The sequence below is a fragment of the Dufourea novaeangliae genome, unplaced genomic scaffold, assembly GCF_001272555.1.
Source record: "Dufourea novaeangliae isolate 0120121106 unplaced genomic scaffold, ASM127255v1 scaffold101, whole genome shotgun sequence".
Taxonomy (NCBI): Eukaryota; Metazoa; Arthropoda; class Insecta; order Hymenoptera; family Halictidae; genus Dufourea; species Dufourea novaeangliae.
Window position 1 is genome coordinate 29735 of NW_015373989.1, and position 20622 is coordinate 50356.

At 34.7% G+C, this 20622-nt stretch overlaps 3 protein-coding genes and 1 long non-coding RNA gene across 4 annotated transcripts in view; 3 read left to right on the plus strand and 1 right to left on the minus strand.

The window, feature by feature from the left end:
* The first annotated feature begins 399 nt into the window (after window positions 1-399).
* Window positions 400-1311, plus strand: LOC107187710 (60S ribosomal protein L30). Its single transcript, XM_015575863.1, has 4 exons — window positions 400-483; window positions 574-618; window positions 731-876; window positions 1096-1311. The coding sequence occupies exons 2-4, from the start codon at window positions 598-600 to the stop codon at window positions 1271-1273; spliced, it is 345 nt and encodes a 114-aa protein (XP_015431349.1). The 5' UTR covers window positions 400-483; window positions 574-597; the 3' UTR covers window positions 1274-1311.
* Window positions 1312-1634: 323 nt separating this feature from the next.
* On the plus strand, window positions 1635-3228 carry LOC107187734 (O-glucosyltransferase rumi homolog). The gene is made up of 6 exons (XM_015575895.1): window positions 1635-1786; window positions 1856-2027; window positions 2094-2295; window positions 2370-2648; window positions 2717-2949; window positions 3024-3228. Exons 1-6 carry the CDS (start codon window positions 1660-1662, stop codon window positions 3226-3228), a joined length of 1218 nt encoding a protein of 405 aa, XP_015431381.1. The 5' UTR covers window positions 1635-1659.
* A 2397-nt stretch (window positions 3229-5625) lies between these two features.
* The window catches only part of LOC107187698 (matrix metalloproteinase-14), a 58284-nt gene continuing 43287 nt past the window's right edge, over window positions 5626-20622 (minus strand). Inside the window, exons 3-10 of the mRNA XM_015575850.1 lie at window positions 19891-19995; window positions 14619-14770; window positions 13466-13768; window positions 13210-13375; window positions 12347-12483; window positions 11224-11544; window positions 10099-10180; window positions 5626-5749 (exon numbers count right to left, since the gene is read on the minus strand). Coding sequence (XP_015431336.1) covers window positions 5703-5749; window positions 10099-10180; window positions 11224-11544; window positions 12347-12483; window positions 13210-13375; window positions 13466-13768; window positions 14619-14770; window positions 19891-19995 — 1313 coding nt within the window. The 3' untranslated portion in view covers window positions 5626-5702. The remainder of the gene's footprint in view (window positions 5750-10098; window positions 10181-11223; window positions 11545-12346; window positions 12484-13209; window positions 13376-13465; window positions 13769-14618; window positions 14771-19890; window positions 19996-20622) is intronic.
* LOC107187699 lies at window positions 7322-8055 on the plus strand. The gene is made up of 3 exons (XR_001516214.1): window positions 7322-7370; window positions 7650-7873; window positions 7993-8055. It is a non-coding gene; the product is annotated as an uncharacterized LOC107187699 (long non-coding RNA).

Sequence of the window (20622 nt, forward strand, 5' to 3'; positions counted from 1 at the left end):
ACTTCATTTGTCACAATGAAGTGTAGCGCCATTTACGACAAAATGCCCAAGCTAATAGCCAATTAATACCATTGTGGTACCATCTTATGATAAGATAGCGATATTAATTAGTAAAAGTTTAAGCGTTTTACTATAGTCGGCGCTATAAGTTGTTTCGATTACTTTTCCATTACATATGTAAATATGTACAAGAAGTAAATATTAATTAATAATTCCACATTCGATGAATAATCTAGGATCTTTGGAAAAATACAAAGTACTTATGCGCGTGAATTACAGAAATAGTTTTATGCGAAGGGACTGTTTAATTTCCACACTCGACCTTGGCGCTATGAACCAACCGTTGAATATAATAAAAAATGTTCTGTCTATGTAATTTGTATTCCATGGCCATCTCGATCTCGAACTGGATACATTCGAGTTTCGAGATTGCTGAACTCTTTCACGTCCGGCGTGTTCCGTGGCAATACGTGTAGGAGGAAGGTAGCGTATCAATATTTTAATATTTGTACAATAATTCACTATATGGATAAGTGAAAACTTAACTAAGTGTTTCTTAAATGTTTTTTTCAGACACAGATTTAGTTAGATAAAAAAATGGTGGCTAAAAAGAAGCAGGTAAATATATTCACTTAATGCACATGTTTCATCCAACTTCCGAAGCACGTGTTAAATTCTATTTTCATAAGGCACTGATATAATTCCATGAATTGTGTTTCTGAATCAACAGAAGAAGTCCCAGGATGGTATTAACGCCAGATTGGCTCTGGTTATGAAGTCAGGAAAATGTGTCCTGGGCTACAAACAGACACTCAAGTCCCTTCGGCAAGGCAAAGCGAAATTGGTCATCATTGCTAACAACACCCCTCCTCTAAGGTGAGACTGAGATGTAGTACTCCCCTGGAAATGATGAAACAGTTGTAAAATTATAAATTTCAAACTTATATTGAACTTATTCTATTTGTTTGAATATTAATTCATCTACTCATAATGGGAGTTCTGCGGAGTAGTCTCACGTCTCTGCTTGTAAGTGCAGAGACATTTCACGTATAAGATCATTGGCTGGATCTATAAATATCTGTCTTTTTGTAACAGGAAATCGGAGATCGAGTACTATGCTATGTTGGCCAAGACTGGTGTGCACCATTATATGGGAAACAACATAGAATTAGGTACAGCATGCGGAAAATACTTCCGTGTATGTACACTTTCCATTACAGACGCTGGAAACTCTGACATTATCAAGAGTATGCCTACTGGTGACCAATCATAACTGTATATTTTTTATTTAATAAAAATTTCAAAAACCTACATTGTTCCATATTGTTCAATGACCTTTCCTACTTATTCTATAATTTCTAATTTGCCACTGGAAATATTCTAAGTTTCAGTCATTGCAACGGATCACATTCGTAAAATTAACTAAAGTGTAACAAGGTACTTGAACAGAAATGTCACCAAGTATTTTATAAATTTCGAATAACTTATACCTACTTATACACTTAACTAGAATTTCTCATAAATTCATTAGAATGTGCTGTGTATTTTTCGACCTTATAGATGTCGCTAGGGTTTGTCAGTTACTTTCGTATAACCATTAAACAATCCTGTTTGTCAGAATTGGTCAGAATCTGTCATGCCGGTGTTTTTGAAAGAAGTATGCTAACGTTAAGTTATATATTTTTGGTTACTATTTTTTGGATAAGTAATTGCGAGGAACAATATTGTTCCATCGAGAGTGTAGGGCACTGTAAAGAGGAAAAGAAAACTAACATTTACAATAAAGGTATTCGTATGTCATTTTTAAAATGTTCCTGTATGTATAATATTTTCCATAAATTGTTGTTTACAATAGATTTGAATAAACGATTCAATAAGTACTATCATGCACTGGAAGAAGCAGAACAAAATTACAAACCTTGTAATAATACAAACAATGGTTGTTACAAAGATGTTATTATACGTGACTTGAAAACTTTCAAACAGAAGGGTATAAACAAAGATTTAATAAATACTTCAAAGAATAGGTATGTAAATGTGTTAAAACATGCGTGCAATAAACTGTTTACAATATAATTTCCTGTTCCCTGCAGAGGAACATTTTATCAAATAATAGGAGGAAATGTATATAGACAGACAGATTGTATGTTTCCCTCAAGATGTGCTGGAATAGAGCACTTTCTTTTAAAGCTAGCACCTGACTTACCAGACGTGGATTTAGTGATAAATACACGAGATTATCCTCAAACTTGTAAGCACTTTGGTGGTCCATTGCCTATATTTTCATTTAGTAAGGTATATAGTATTATGTAGTAAAGCTTATATTTAAAAATAATCAATGATTTTGAGTATTGTAAATGTATTTATAGACCCCAGAATATTATGATATTACATATCCAGCATGGTCATTTTGGGAAGGTGGCCCTGCAATTTCTTTATATCCCCGTGGCCTTGGTAGATGGGATGAACATCGTGTATCATTAGATAAAGCTAGCAAAAATGCACCTTGGTCAAAAAAAGAAGGCAAAGGATTTTTTAGAGGGTCTAGAACTAGCTCAGAGCGTGATAATTTGGTACTATTAAGTCGTAGTAAACCAGATTTAGTAGATGCACAATATACAAAAAATCAAGCATGGAAATCTGATGAAGTAATTATTTTGTATTTACATGATTGTGTATGTTTATATGTTTGGTATAATTTTGGGTTTTGTTGCAGGACACATTATACGCTGCTCCAGCTTCTGAAGCTCCATTAGAATCTCATTGTAAATATAAATATTTATTTAACTTTAAAGGTGTTGCAGCATCATTCAGACACAAGCACTTGTTTCTGTGCCAGTCTTTAGTCTTTCATGTTGGTGATGAGTGGACAGAATTTTATTATGATGCAATGGTGCCTTGGATTCATTACATACCTATTCCTAAGGATGCAGATCAAATAGTATTGGAGTAAGATATTTCTCGTTTTAGTTCCTAATATTATTCTGTGATATATGAAATTTCTAATGATCTTATACATTTAGGGAGATAATGCAATTTGCAAAAGAGAATGATGAATTATCTAAGAAAATAGCAGATCAAGGGAAGGATTTTATATGGAATAATTTGAGAATGTCCGATATTGTACATTTTTGGAAGAAACTCATACGAAGATATTCTAAACTTTTAACATATAAACCTTCCTTAGACGAAACTTTGATTAGGATCGAAAAGAAGGAGAGATCTTAATAACACTACAATTCGCATTTAATATAAATAATTTTATATACCTTTTTATTAAAATTTCAATTTTATGATGTAAAACATTAATCAATAAAAATAATTTGGTAATAATCTTTAAAATATGCATTAAGTAAAATGAAAATTTATTTTTTATTGATACTGTACAGTGTCAGGGCATAGCACAGCGTGGCAAGTTTCAATATGAATCATTTTTATTGCCCTGACCAAAGATCTAGTGCAAATAAAGGCCTTGTACGTTGCATCACATTAAAGATATAGTGTGTTTGCATATTAAATAGTTTGCAACAATAATGATATAGAACTTTGCATTTGTCATAGTTTTTTTTCTTTCGAAAAACAATTTATTTAACAATTACTAGAAAAAACTGTACAAGGCTTTTTGTGCTTGGTTCACTCTTAAAACTAGGTAATTCTTAAGTACTCAATTATTTATTTGTAACAAAATTATGGAAACATTTCTTAGAATGTAAAGAAACATATGATAATGTCATTAATGTTTCTACGGCAATATATATATGCTATGAATTGTGAATGTTACTCACTTAAAATTTTTTAAATCATTTTTTATTCTTACTTGAAATAGTTAAGTAGTACGTATGAAAGAGAGATGTGCCTTGAAACACTCTCATAATTCACAGCATACATATATTCCTATGATGTGTACAACATACATTACATTATATTGCTTTTAATGTCATTTTGGTTTCAAAGCATAATAAAAATAATTATTGTTTTTAGAATTATAAACTCATTCTTGACACATACTACATTAAATCTCACATTTCATAGCATGGTCATCAGAGATTATTATTAGTAACTATTATTAACATTATTTAATATAACATTCTACTGTATAATGCAACAGATTATAGCAATGGAAAGAAACTTACTGAAGAAAACAGAAAATAATACATCTAAAGTAAAAAAATTTGTAATTAAAGGATAAGATTTTTCATTGAAATGAAAGTAAATAAAAGACACATAGTAGCTGTTTTTAACTAATAAACTCTAGTAACAATAGAATGGCAGAAAGTCATAAAAAAAAGTTAATGTTTATTACATTACGTCGAAAGGATTTTGAGGCACTTGTATGGAAGATAGTTATTGTTTTCTTTTTCTGGTATAGTCACTACCATGAGTACTATAGATGTTTCTATACGTTTTAACAATATCTAATGCTGTCCACATCAAACTTTCAGAGTTTCTATGTTTCCTTACATTCTGAGAAGTGAAAAACTCTATAATACTCATAATACTGTCAGTCAGAGAACCAATTGACCTCCTTCTTTATTCGCTATTTGTCATGTCTCAACTTATGTTTCGCACAAATACGCAAAATAAGTGCCTTCAACATTAAAGATCTATACAAAACCATGATGTACGAATAAAGAATAAATAGGCAGTGTAAAAGGTTTGGTGACACATTATTGCATGCGACTTACAACATTATGTATAAACATATTTTACAATATACTTGTATACTTTACATATATACAGGATGCCTTGTGAGATGCGACCAATTTATTAATCAACAAATAGACATATAGAAAATAATTGAATGAAACGCAGCTCGCAAGACATGCTGCGTGAAATACTTACAGCTACGATGAAGCAAAATATTTAAAACGATATTCGGGCAACATCGCTTCAACAATGGAATGATTGTTTCATGAGAGATTAAGATGGGCTAACAAACGATCTGTCACAAAAGCGTGTGATAATCCTAAAGGAATTAACGGCCACGATTCATGGGTATAAATCAGCGTATTGCCGTTTTGGCACTGTTTATCCACTTCATTCTCGGCACACGTCGAGCCACGTTTTCCCTGTTCAAAGGTTCAGTTCAAACGTTTCCAGTGGCAACCCTCTCGTCGAGAAACTTCCATCGCTCAATAATCCCCGTGAAAAAACGTTCTCTTACGTCGCGGCGATTATTTTAGCGACGATCATGGTCATCACATTGAGTGAAAGGTACCACCATTTCGACGACGATTTGAAAACGCTTCCCGCCCCGGAGTCCGTGTCCTGATTGGAAGACGTGACTAGCTGCTCGTCCGTTTCGCCTGTCGAATTTGATTGAAAAAATCGTAGGAAGGGGCCTATAGGAAGCTTTTAAGAGAATCGTCGCTGATTGGATGGCTCACTGCACCGGTCGCGGTCAAAACGCAGTTTCGCGGGTGAAACAACAGAGGTGATACGGTGGGTTACAAATCGTGTAGGCTCTCGTCGTTGTTTGGAACTTTATTTAGTTTGCTTTGGATTGGTTATCCCCCGTGAGTTCTGCTTCGTGAACCTGTCCCTCGTAATCCTGTGCTTTATTATTTATTTACTTTTTGTTTTGTTTTGTTTGCAAGTGACCTTTTCCCTGGAAAATTTGTCGTTCCATTTCGCTGCCTTCTAACCCGAGTTTACGACTCAACGAGATTCCTTGAACGAACAAGTTTTTCATTCTCGCTCGTTCACTTTTTCCCGAACCCGCGCGATTCCGAGTGCAGATTGTTGTCCTCTGGAAAAAGTGAGTTTTTCCGAGTTAATGGAACCGCGCGCAAGAGACGCAATACTCGTGAGTCATTTTGAGATCTGTCGCTGCCGCGTACGTGACAACATTGACGGTGCATCTCGTTTGGGTAAGTATAAATTATAAATAATTAATGTACATATTATCCGCAGGACCATAAGATTTTTGTGCTTCGAAAACGTTTCTTTCATTGTTCTTTTTCACGACTTTTGAAATTTGAAGTATAATTACTAAATAGGTATTACTAATGACAGGGATTACTAGTGGATAAAATTGATGGACACGTTTGTCTTCGAAAGCGAACAAATTTCAGGTATTGACTTTGTGCATCTGTGTGTCAAATGTATGTTAAAAAGAGTCAGGCTTATACAAAAAAGACATAATTCAAATAAAAGATTATGTATCAATGTGGAACGGGATTCAATTGTGACATCGCCTTGTTAAACGTAAATTTATAATAGTATACCGAACAAAACAGGTGGTCGAAATTATACAGTGCACAAAAATCTTTAGTATCAAGAGTATACGTGGCGAGAAACAAGCTGTTTTTCCATAATCATTAATGGTAGCAGCAGATTCTTTCGTTATTTAAGCTTCAGTGGAATTCTTTAAATGACACTTATCGGACTGTCACGTGACCAAATCTGAAGAGAGGAATGTCATTCAATTTTTTCAAATAACGTTTTAAAAAGTAGATGATATTTGTTCAAATATTTTATGACTAAAAATCCAAATTGCTGAAACAACTACAGAACAATTGTTACAATTTAAACAATTATAACGATGACCGTTCAAATTCTCCCTCTTCTAAACATAGTCACGTGACGATAACTACGCGAATCATAAGATTCCGGTAAATTCGAAGGAACTTTTGTCGTTACATGTCATCGCCAATGGCAAAACAGTTTGCAACGTCTTATGGTCCATCTAGCAAAATAACGTTCTGTAAAAAGAAACAGACTACAGGAACTAATGTTACGGGCATATCGTGTCAGAGAATAGAAATCAGAGGGAGAGTTCTAAATTTCCAGCAGCCTCCACATAAACCGTACCAAAGAATCACCCGAAGTAGAAGAATGGGTGCACAGGGAGAGACCGAGGATTCAACATGCCCTATTACCAGAATAACTCCTCGTGTAACGAAATCATTAGAACTAAAAGTAACTCGTGCATGTAAACCGCGTGTAAGAGATAAAGAAATAAAAAACACGTGCACGCGAATGTGGAAAATGGGTAAGAACAGAAGTCCCGAACAAAACAGAGAAGGATGAAAGGGCAGAGAAGAAATGAGTGAAACGGAGCTGGGACGTGTGGAGTTCAAGGTTGGTTCTGTTTATTTTGGTTAGATGGCGGGGCCGGGAGGGGAACGGGGGGAGGGGAGAAGGAGATACTGTCCTACGGTAGATTAAGTTCCAAACAACGTAACCGTCCTCTCCGTACAGTTTTACCATGCACCTGTTTTGTTTCACACTCGCGTAGAAAATATGTGCGTGCACACGTGCATATTGCTCACACGTTTACGCGCGACTCGTGCTGTGATGCATCCGTTTCGTGTATAATGTAGAAATTCGTGCAGAACAATCAGTGATTATATGCTCCTAAAATACAAGTAATTTCATCTAAAGCAGGCCTGTCCGTAGATACAGCTCGTTAGTATTTTCTTCACTTTTGTTTACGTTTCTCTTAATGTCATTGCATTTTGCGAAAAAATTTTTATAGTGGTATAATTTAGCTCTCTGAGCTGATCGTGGACAGGTCTGATTTTTGAAGTTTGGACGAAATATTATTTTGCACTGTCGTGATTAATAAGAGTGGTACAGAGTTTGTTTACGTTTTAAAAGAAACGTAGTGCATAATAATATATCATTTTTGAAAAAATACTTTCTAGGCAATACGGTGTTAGTGAACAAAGACGTGCAGTAAATGGTAATTGTGACGATTAAAAAAGGTAGTGCTATGATACCTCTCCGTAAATGAACGTTAGGAGTGGTGACACGCGGGAGCCGATATTTGAAATCGGAGTGAGGATGTACGGCACACGGAACAGCCAGAAAAACACAGAGAACAAGGCCAGAGAGAAAACAATCAGGAGAGGAAAGAGTACGCAATACCGTAAGTAGTTTGCAGTCGAATGCAATTTTTGTGAACAAGCAAAAACGTAAAAAATAACAATAGGAGAAAATGATAGACAGGGAAAGCTTAACATTATAATATTTACTGTTCTTTTTCAGCAAACTGGGCCCGGCGACGGTGACTGGCCATAGTTCACGGTTATCCCCCTTCTCGTGGCCGGCATTTTCAATTCAACTATTTCTTTTTTTTTTTACATATTCGTACTTTTTTTGTTGGGAACATAAAACTTCATGTGCCGCCTGGCTAGTAGATACTTTGGGCTTTGAGATTTTTGCGAATTAATGTTCGCGGAATGATAGTTTTGTATAGGGTTTTTTTTTAAGGTTGGATTTTGCGGGGAGGGTGATCGCGCACCAAATTGACCTTAGAACGACTTCCGGTTCCACAACCGATGCCGTGCGTGTCTCGATAACTTTTATTAATATTGATATCTTTAATAATATTTTTGTTTCTTGAAATTGAGATGTTCATATAGTTAAACATTATTCCAGACGTATTTCCAAAAATGAGAATTGTGAAGATGTTTAAATTAAGGAATGAAAATATGGACATTAATAGAATTGCATAAATATCTGCAGTCTACTGATTATTTTTGAAAAGTTAGTCAATTATGTTTCAGTATATTTGTAAAAATAGATTAATATCACCGCTTTTATTAAATTTGAATAAAATCGAAGCGTTTGGGAGTCAAATTTAGCGGAAGTCGTTCTAGGGACAATAAGTTAATTGGAATAATGATAATTTTGCATATCGGCAGAAACACATTAATCTGATTTTTAGGAATAAGGAATAAGGTTATCCAAATTCTCTGTTAATATCATACATTAAATAAATTATTATTTAATTAGAGGAACACTGAAATTTGCAAATACTGTTCTATAAAGCAACATATCTTCATACCTTTGTTTATAACAGTTTTAGAATTGAATTTCACTTGTGTTAGTATTACTGCCGATCTGCAGATATGATTCAACCGGGAACGAACAAAAACAGATGATGTATGAAAGAAAATTCACGTGTTTGTTAGTAAATCAAACGGGGATGATTTGTGCCGCGATATTAATGATTCTATAAAATTCGATCAGTTCGATATTAATGTTAGTACCACCACCATTTAACACTCAAGTCACAAGATTACCGCGTTTCTGATTGTTGTATCACCGAAGAAGTTTGTGCAAACAATATGATATAATTGTAGCGTTGTAACGATCGATCGAAATCTACACGAAGGAAATTAAATAACCTTTGCTTTTTCAATGTGAATGTCGACGTGCAATTTACTTAATTTTTACAACGTGATGCTGTTACGTGGCGTGGCGCATACTAACTGAAATATTGCGATAATGTGGACTTTTTCAATGTGGAAGAACTGTTGAATAACAATTGTTGCGATATCTAATGTCGTTACCTATTGTACTTTGAGTATCTACGTTTTAACACTTTACCCTTGAATATAATCTTTTTTTTTCTATTGTTCTCACAACAACGCGTTTTACTATGAGATTTTGTAGGAAACAATATCGACTAAAATTGTTATATTTACATATGCACAAATTTCTTCGATGTATGAGAGCCCTAGGTATGTAATAGCCAGGTGTTCGAGACACCAAATACTGTATCCTCGCCTCTTTACCCATTTGTACTAAAGTTTCAGTTATCCACTGTCCAAAACAACAAAGAACTTCCAATAAAACAAATGTACAAAAGATGGAAAAAATAACAGTATAGAATTATTTATAAAAGTTCATAGATAGTAAACTCTAATTTTAGTTACAAAAACTGAAACGATCTGCAGATACAGACTCATTGATAAATATTCTCATTATAAAAATATATCAAATTCCAAATATTTCCGAATAGATTGTAGAACCCAGAAATTCTTGAGCCAATGCACCTTTCTGTAGACTCTATTTCAATAAATCCTAAATGTTTCGAAAGTGATCACTTCTTGTTTGATATAAGTCTTTGCAACTTTTGGACAAAAAGTAGTGGATGCTGAAACTTTGTTCACGGCGAGGCAAGGATCTGGTTTGACTCGAATGAAGCTTTAGTACCTGCGTCTAGAATGATGTCTCCCACGTCCCCATACTCGTCATTATCGTCATCATCACCATCGTGGCCGTTAAAGTCACCGCCGGTGGAATCCAGGATGCCGGCATGCGGAAAACTGTCTTCGGGATTTTCACGCAGCCATTGGACATTACCTAATGTTCCTTTGTTCGCGGACCTGCACCCGAACCACCAGTAGGCTGTCGATCTTGGGAATGCTGGATCGGCCACGTCCACCTGAGGATTCGCGTAGATCGTCGGATTAACGGTACTGTGACTCCATTTATTTACTTTAGAAAACATATCTGAGATATTATCTATTTATAATTTGTAGATAATATATCTATCTATATGTATATTGTAGTAAATGTATATCTACAATATCTGCCAATAACTTGTAGAAAATGTATCTAAGATATCTGTCTATAAGTGGTAGAAAATATATCTAAGATATTTGTCTATAAGTTGTAGAAAATATATCTAAGATATCTGTCTATAAGTTGTAGAAAATATATCTAAGATATCTATCTATAAGTTATAGAAAATTTGTTTATAATATCTATCTATAATTTGTAGAAAAAATGTCTACAATATCTGTCTATAACTTGTAGAATTATGGGTAGTATCAACAAATTCTAATAGAAAATCATTATCGCAGAAAACATCCTTCAATTCTTTATGCAAAAGAAACATTATATAGTAACGTAATTAGTAAGTAAATTCAATTTCATTAATTGCTACAGAAATAATATATAAATATTGATCATGATCAGAGCAAAAGAGGCGGTGTCTGACCAGAGTGTCGCCATGTTTCAATGTTTCACGTTATTCTACTTCTTTTGTACTTCGATCATATGTTCTTCTATCAAGATTGTTTCTGTTACACATTCGATGGACGATGCCTCGAACTATTTAGTTACTTCATCAACACGGGGTAGCTAATAATTCTGTAGAAGAATTATTTATTCTAAACTTTCAGAACCGTTTCCGACTTATTTATAGATCAATTAATAAGACTGTATTCTGCTTGGAAAATTCGGATAAATTCCACGTTCTAGGTAAACCTGCATTATAAAAGAATAATCTGTTTTTGGAAACTCAAACACAGTAAATCATTTCACTAGTGCCTCGAAGAAATGATTTCTGTAAATTGTAAGTGAACAGTTTTACCTTTAATCGATCAACATTCTACACCTGTATGCATTAAAACGAATACAGTCGATTCGTAAAATCGAATAGACTGAGAGAAATTGTATGAAAAGAATCGACGAAATACTAACGGAGAAGGAACTGTCGTGGAATCGATAGTATGCGTCGCCTTTGAAGAAGTACGTGTAACCGCGATAGACGACCGATGCGTCGAGATTATCTGGAATGCCTTCCCAGTTCGAGATCAGTTTCGGATAGGTGTTCTTCACCGGCGGCTTCGAGGCTGGATCGAACCTCCAGAATTTGCTGCCCTTGTAGAAATAGATCTTCCCATTTCCGGTCCACACGATCACGGTGTCGATGTTGTCCGGGATCCCGGTGAAACCTTCGCTGATTTCCTTCGGGTAATCACCGTCCATTCTCTTGCCCACGTATCTCCAGTACTTCGAGCCCTGTGGCAATGGAATTGCTTATTCTTGTTGGTCAGCTAACAGAAACATGGTTTGAAATATCGTTCCTCTATGAACGTGACTAATAAGAGAATTTCTGTTTATTTAACCCTCATTTGTCCTTCGTGTCAATTTGACACATTTTTCTCCTGAGAAATTATGATATTCTGTCATGTGTAGATGAATTTACCTAGGACTTCATGATGTGTATTTTAAAGAATTTGCAAATTTAACTATTTATGCCTTCATTATATTAATTTTTACCACTGTGTCAACTTGACACTGAGAGACAAATTAAGTTGGAAAAATGAGGGACGGTTGAGGGTTAAAGGGATAAAGCTGGGATTGTTCGGATATGTAAGGTATCTTTTTATTAGAAAATTAAGACGTTTAACTAGTTGGATCTGATATATGTCCAGACCTATTTTCTTCATCTTATAGGTTTTCAAAAAATCGGAGAAAATTCGGGAATACTTCTCAGAGTCTCCACTACACGAACCAATAGTTGTTAAAGTTAAATGTTAAAAGTTTTTTTTTAAATAACAATCCCTTCGTTTCGGAGATATTTGAGCACGAAATTTCGCATATGCCATGAAAGACTCAAAGAGGCCATAGAAGGTTAAGTTGCTTCTTGTTGTTAAGATATTTCTCATTGAAAAAGTCGATGAAAGGTGATGATGTCGTTTTGGGAACTCAGTATTTTTATTGATGATTTAGTACCACTAGGTTTGAAAAGTTCTGTAGAATATCGAAGAATTTTTGAAAAAATAATGACAGTGGAAAATGAAGTTAATTGTTTTCTCACCTTGAAGAAGTAAGTCTTGCCGTTCTTATATGTAAACGCGGCGTCTATGTTCCCTGGCAGGCCCTTCCACGAGTGGGAAATCAGTTTAGGATAGCCGACTGCGACACCATCCGCTGTTAATCGCCAGTAACGATCGCCTGAAGTCAAGAAGATTTTATATACCATTAAATAATAATTTTACAAAATGCATAAATTAACTTGTAATACCAGTACTTGTTTCGATAGCTTCAATCACTAATACGTTCAACAACAAAATCTCTGATACCAATTAGGCAAGCAGAAAGTACTAAGTTTATTCCAGGAAATGAACTACTTAAATCTCATTCAAGAATCAGTTTCAGTTAATTAGATATCATTCTAGATAGCACATGACGCCCAATGACGTCTTGAAGATGGCTTCAAGGCGCCCTAAAATAGCCGTAACATCGGCGTCTTTAAGGCGTCGTGTGTTATCTGGAATTGGTAATCTCCAAGATTAATGTCACATTATTTAATTCTACAGACCTGTCGACAAAATTATTAAAAGAACGACAGTGTTTTGAACTCTGACCGAAGGAAGCTGATCATTCTCGTTAATATATAGGTACGATGAAGTTCAAAAGAATTTTCAGAATATTGAAGGATACTTTAAAAAAAGATTAAACTCCACGGAGGATCATAACTTACAATTTTTACATGACCACACAAGATTCTTTTAAATTCTTATTATTTTTCTTTCGTTCCAGGGTAGATGAATCCCAGATAATACATGACGCCTTGATGACACCTTAAAGGCGCCTCAGATCTAAAATAGCCGTAAAATGGGCGTCTTCAAGGCGTCGTGTGCTATCTGGGATGAAATATTTCCTGTGAATCACACGTACCCTTGAACACGTATATGTGACCCTCCGCGGAATTGAACATGGTGTCCACTTTCGGGTCGGTGCATAGTTCCGAGTCCTCTTCGCTAGGCGGCGCCACGGTCGTGGTTCCGTATTTCGGCCCAGTCGGGATACTCCCGGTATTCGAGGATTTCTTTCCGTACAAAGACTGAAAAAATATATAATTCCATGGAAACCGTGGTCGACGATACATTCAGAAATTCGATCGTTTCTCTGTCAATGTAATTGGTTTGTTCACCTGAATACCCTGGACGTCGTCTTCGTCCAACCGGAAGTAGGGCTCGTAACCGCGGTAGAAAGGTGCCATTAGGGCGGATTTGACGTCGCTGTGACTCAAGCCAAGGGAATGACCGAACTCGTGGGCAGCGACCTGGAAGAGATTCGTGCCGCGAAAACTGTCGATGGTCCATTGTTCCGCGTCGTCGAAATGCGCATCGCCGCCGTATACTGGGAAATAAGCGTGGGCCAAAGTGCCGCCGGGACCGTCGAACGGATCTCCGTCACCGTGCTCGCCTTTCTCGAATCTGATCTCGATGTGCACCTGAAATTCATTGATAATCAATTCCACTGGACTCCGATAAATTTAAGATTAGTACACATGAGTTGTAGCGATTTTATGAGGTAGTCAAAACTATCACAATTTGAACCTTTTTTGGTGGATATTTTATTGGCAATAACCACTTGTGCTCTGCGATATTAGGTTGCCGAATAATTTCTGTTCAAAAGATAAAGATTTTCTAATCGGAATTAGTAAGTATTCTAATGGGAATTAACCCGTAAATAAATAAATAAATAAAATGGAAAAATAAAATTCAGTTATTAAGTATAGTGTTGTATAGAATATGAACTTTTTCTTTTTTATGAAATTGTTATCTAATGTATGTTAGAAAGGATGAGAATTGTTGCAGTAACTTAATGGAAATTCTTAAATACTTCAATTCTGATAGCAGTACATAGTTCCGATATAAATATTAATGCTACTTTATGCTTTTCGAATTGCATTATTATGAATCATTTTTGCAAGGAATTGGAAACTGCTATTATACAGGGTGTTCTACTAATTACGAACATCTAAAATATTTCTGAGAAAATGCTTTAGGACCACGCATCACTGACAATTAGTCATTTTCTTCTGTCTCTGATATTGCTGAAACTAATAATATAGATGTTTATGAACAGCGAACCCTAAATATTAGTATAAAATTAACTAGTTAACGCACTGTAACTTTCAAAAGTTCAAAATGTGTTGCTAAATCTGGTGATACATGAACATATTATGATGAAACCGAGAATTTGCTTCATTTTTCGAAATGAAAAGGTTATTCAAATTTTTTAAAGAGATGAATTTATCGTCAAGTGCAAATAGTATTTTATTGTTTTTTCCATTTTACCTGTCCGGATTTCTTCTGAGTGAAAACGAGATCGGTGTACTCCGACCAGACTTTGAACGCTTTGTTCAGCTCCGCGTCGACTTTCTGCTGCGGCAGATTTCGGGGGTACTTGCTGATCTTGTAGGTCAGTTTCTTCACGCGCCATCTCGAACCTGCGCAAATACGATGACGATGCGTTGAACAAAAAACGGGGAAAAATATTTACGACATGTTTCTGCCGGGTAAAAATGTAACAACGATTCTTGTCCACGGTTCCACGCGACCTTTGGCCACCGCGCTTACTCGAATATTTTCGTTTTTTTTTCGCTAAATCTTTTTTTTCATTCTTACGATCGTTATATTATAACCGTTTCATTCTCATCTTATTTTCGTGAATGTCTTATGTCTTTACTGTACAATGACTTTATTTATTATTCCAGAGTGCTATCACCCATATTTATTAACGAAACAAAGTGATCCCAGATTTCTTGTTACATTTAGATTTTTATTCAGCTTTGGTCAAATTGATTTATTTTATAATTAATAGGAAAACTTTATGTCTCTAAGAAGCTTCTTTGTACGAATTTCAATGTTACATGAAATTTTTAGTTAATTATTATACGGGTGCAAGCCCAGTATGCATATATGAAAATTAAGTCAAAACAAAAACAGTTACAGCAACATAATATACAGTAAGGAATTAATCGTAAAAGAGAATTTTTAATTCAACATTAATTTAAATTAAGTAATTCTCAGTGTTTTATGTAAGGATTTCTTAGAGTACCCTATAGAGCCATTGAAGAAATCAATCATATCCATAAATTTATTGGCTGATTTCAGCAATTCGATAAATTAATTTTTCCGATAATCTTTTCTCAGATCGACGAAACCGTTTCATTTCCAAAAGTAGTTTTCTGTGAATTTTCATTTTCGAAATTTCGATTTCCGTATGTTTATGGAGAATCGAAGACACCTACGAGAATACTGTTCTTATAAATAAATTATACCAGTCCCTCATGCCAGTAATTTGCAATATAAAAATCATCAAGCGTCGCATGAGGATAGAACCGAGAAGATTGCCTCGTCATCGCGACAAGAATCTATTATCTGCCGTTGAAACGACAGATCCCAGACAAGGTTCCTCTCGTCCAAGGTCGAGCATGATTAGCGTCGCTGTTATTAAAACTGAAAAAAAAATACCAGCCCGGGCGGCCAGGCTTAGATCCTTTTTTTCAGTCTGTTTATGCTTGGTGGAACGTGGACCAAAATTATTGCGGGACCATTCAGACTCGGACAATCGTCGGCGAGCTGTTGATTGTCCGAAAGAATTCGCACGTTTTTCGTTTGCATGGGAACAGACGAAAAAAAGGGAAAAAATGAAAAATGTGCGAATGGGTCCAGGGAACTGGTAGCCAGTCACGAATCGTTATTGTCGGTTGTTAGTTCTGTCATATATACCTGCCCAAAGACTAGTTGAAAATATTCCATCAAATCGATTATTACAGGATCTTTTTTTTTATTCGAAATACAGGACCTTTACAAAGATGTGTTACGATACTTCAGAGGATAAGCATCTTTTTACCAAATTTTAAAATACTTTTAGAAATTGAAGTCTGGTAGGTGTAGATCGAAAGATCCCTTTTCATCATTTTTTGTGACTTCGAAATTTCTGCAAACTTTCCATTAGCAGTTAACATTATAATTGTTAAAATTGTATCTGAACTCCAAATTGATATTTTTAATAACGATCGGTAATATTTTTAACTAGAACAGGATACAATTCTTTATGGTTATTGTATATAGTAGCGGTCAAAAAAGTATGTATCACTTTTTCGATTTGTTTCATTAAAAGTTTGAATATTAACTTTACTATTCGCGACCCTCCTGAGTTTTTTATGGCACAAGCAAAATTTCGCGCTAAAATATCTCCGAAACGAAGGTATTGTTATTAAAAAAAAATCTTTTGACATCCAACTTTAAAAACTATTGGATAATGTCAGAAAAGATCCTGGGAAGTGTCCCTGAATTTTTTCAGATTTTCTGAAGCCTATAAAACAAAAGAAAATAGGTCTGCACATAAAAGGCCCAGGAGGATGATAGAAGCAATCAAAATAACGGGGATCACAGAGGGTTAAAACTTTAGTATCCATTTAATATATATTCTAATAGAGAATTAAAAGCTGTATAAAGCTCAGTAGATATATTAATGTTTCAAGTTGCTAAGAAATAATAAGATCAATAGAAATCAAGAAAGTGGTAACTGTTTCGTTCGCTACTGTAAATTATCTCATTTAACGAAAAAAAATAACTCAATATAATTCTTTAATAACCAAAAAAAAAATCCTTCCGTTCTCGTAAAATGATCTGTAAATGTACTTTGCACGGATATCCGCAATAAATAATAGTATAGTTTTTACGTGGTGTTACACAAAACGAGCTGAATTTTCGTTCCCGTCCGATAAAATGGCGACCGGAAGTCGGTTGCGAGTCAGCGAACGCTCGGTACCGAGCAAAGCTTTAAGGACGTTCCATTTCGAATGCTCGACGAGTGTGATCTACTGGGTCACAGTTGACACCCATATTATGCGGCTAGAATTCCGTCGGATTCACGCGTCAGTGATCTCGTCGCCCCGCGGGTTCACTGGAACCGGGGAATGTTCGCGTGCGCGCGCGCGCTGGCGAGGTTCAAAGTCACGGTTAGATCGGTCGGACCTCGCTAGTGGCTAGTAGAGATGGCGTGAATAGCTACTTGTCAATCACGATTGATTCGATCACGTTCGTTCTAGACCCAGATTTAATTTTTTCTACTAATTTTTCAAAACGCAAATATTAAATCATATTGAATATGTGTTTTTTTAAAGATCAAGAATTAAGATCACAGTGAGAAAATTCACTGAAGATAAAAAAATCACGATCACTGTGATAAATAATTATTAGTGATTTTGAACAGCTACTTGTCAATCACAATTGATTCGATCACGTTCGTTCTAGATCTAGACTTAATTTTTTCTATTGATTTTTCAAAACGCAAATATTAATGTAATTCATTTTTAAAGTTTTTCTCTTTAAAGATCAAGGACTTACAATCGCAGTGAGCAAATTCACTCAAGATAAAAAACATCGCAATCACGCTCGTGAATGAAACTAAATTACGACCGTGATCGTGATTCGGCGATCACTGTGATAAATCACTTTTGGTGATTTTGCACACCATCTCTAGTGGCTAGGCTCGATCATTCGTTTCACGAACGTGTCGTGCCTCGATGATTTGTCTTCCAGGAAAAAGGGGAAAGCTGATTAATCGGACTGTTATGGAGAACGTATGCGCGACTACGGTGGGTAATTGGCGGCACTCGTGGTCAAAGGATAATTAGTATGACGATAGGGGAAGAAAGTTCAGAAGTTTCCGTTTGGGTCACTCGATTGAACGGCGAACATGATTCTTTAACGAACTAGAATACTGACAGAAAGTATCTGATTTTTGTGGATCACTGTTCATATCGTTAGTGCTGGAGTTTTATGAGGTTTATTTCGAGATAAGGAATTATTATTTCAAGACAACTTCGAAGGTTTCCTTTTGGGCAGTTGATTGAATGGCGAATATGATTTTTGAAATATTCTTTTTAAGTAAACAGAATACAATTGAAAGAAAGTATCTAGTTTTTGTGGATGACTGTTCATATCGTTATTGTTATAATTTTATGAGGTTTATTTTAAGATAAGGAAAAATGTGATTAAGTAATTAGCGGTACTTGCTGTTGAAAGATAATTGGGTATGAATTTGGAGGAAGAATGTTCCAGAGAAATTGTGTATTTATCAAAATTGTTTTAGAAATTTGATTGAAAGGTGAATACGATTTTTAAAATGCTTTTTACGAAATCAGGATATTATCGGAAGTATCAGATTTGTTGGAATTAAATGACCGATCACTATTCACTTCGGTAATCTAATAACTTGATGAATCTTATTGTATATGTTAAAATTAATTTATGTTCTATACAGTCTAATCGTTATAATGTTATAAAAAGAACTGAAAAAATTCTATGTCGTCTACAATTATAGTAATCTTAATATATCCAAACGATTATTTATTTTTTAATAACCCAATATTTTAGAAATATAACAGATGTCGTAATTTTGGAGTTATGACTATTTAGTTATAACGCAATTTGAAATCGTTATAATTTATTAATAGGTTCTATATGGGAAAAAAGATTGATGTTAACGGTAATGTTTAAATAGTAGTCTCATTTGGTAACTCGGAAATGTATTTGGAGCATTTTCAACGTTTAAAAAATGCATTCGGAGCATCCAACAAATACCTGCGGTACAGATGCGCATGACCTGTTTAGGGTGACTGGTTCCGTGCTGACGATAATGAGGCAGGAAGTTAAAAGTAACACCGTACTGCTAAACATTTTTGCGCGGATGAAAAGAGCCTGTTGCAATACTTATTCATTAGACTGCGGATATTCCAATAAATTCAAATTTTTATAGACTCATCTTCGATAATCATAACTAAACAGACGTTGTTTGTCTGAATGAAATATTTCTTTGCTTTAAAAATACAAATAAAAACCTTTTCAGATTATTAAATTTATTACGTTCTTATAGTTCCTATGGTCGAATATGTTATAAATGCATAATATCATAGATAAAGTAATTAAAAAAATTAATAGATTCTTCACGATAAATTAATTTTGTTTTAATACAATCCTTCTTATTTTTAATTCAGTTTTAATTAAATCGAAAGAAAATTTATGGTTTTCAGAGTACATATTAGATTAGATAGGATACTTATGTGTTTTTGCTGTGGTAGTAACATACCATAAATTGAAAGAATAATGCAACTTTAGTTTTTATAAACTTTATAAGAAGCTTGTGATTGATGACAAGTGTTGCTTGTAATTACTTAGAGTGACATTGGTTAAAATTCTATTCCATTCCAATGATTGTGACGAATCCTTTCAGAATTATATCACAAGATACTCGACTGTTATATAATTTCGAGAATTGTTACTGTTGTGTCGACTGTTAATGGAAATACATTTTAACGAGATCGGATACGACACGGTGGCCAAATATCGATTAGTTTCTGATTCCAGCGTTTATGGGCATTTAACAACCGGTGATCGATTAGATAATCGAATGATCGATCGAACGTTATGTCACATGTTAGATTCGGTCGCGGAAACCAAATAAGTGGAATTCGTTTTAATATTATATAACGAATAAATGAATATACACGGGAGACAGTAACATTTTAAATACATTATTTGCGATTCTATTTACCTTGAAGAGCGTACCGCTTCGATCGTCCAAAGCCCGGGCCAACTTTGTCCTTCACACCACATCTTGGTAATGCCATCAAATTGTATGTTTCGGCATCGAAGTCACCTGAAAAAGAGAAAGTATTTTTTTAACAGGTTATTTTTTTAATTATAGTACATAACTGTGCAAGAAAAATATTGTAGAAGGGCACATTATGTAATAGAATTAATATCAATTTTATTAATAGAGAGTGATCTTTTTTAATCTTGATGTGTGCATCGTTTCTTAAGATTTCCTCTGATTGGAACAATATTATTGATAGAGAGATGATCTGTTTTGATCTTGATATGTTATGTCACTTGATAATTGGAACACAAAATCGGGGGAATTTTATTTCATTCGCATTTTATTGTTTCATCAAGACAAAATAATCAACCGCGGAATTTCTTTTATATTTCTAATAATATTCTATATATTATATATATACATATATATATTCGAGTTGCGATAGTTTCAGTTATGAAAACCGAAGAAAAGTCAACCTTGTTCTCTCGCCCAAATGCCAACAACAATGACTTTGTTTTTGGTTTTTATATAAAAACGTTTCTCGAAGACATATACAAATACTTCCATCCATCATTACGTGTTCCAAGTACATCTGATTCGATCATTCTTAAACGTATTCAAGAGGATCTTTACGATCGTTCCTCTAATGCCACAATTTTCACGCAAACAGGTATTAATAAACGTGCG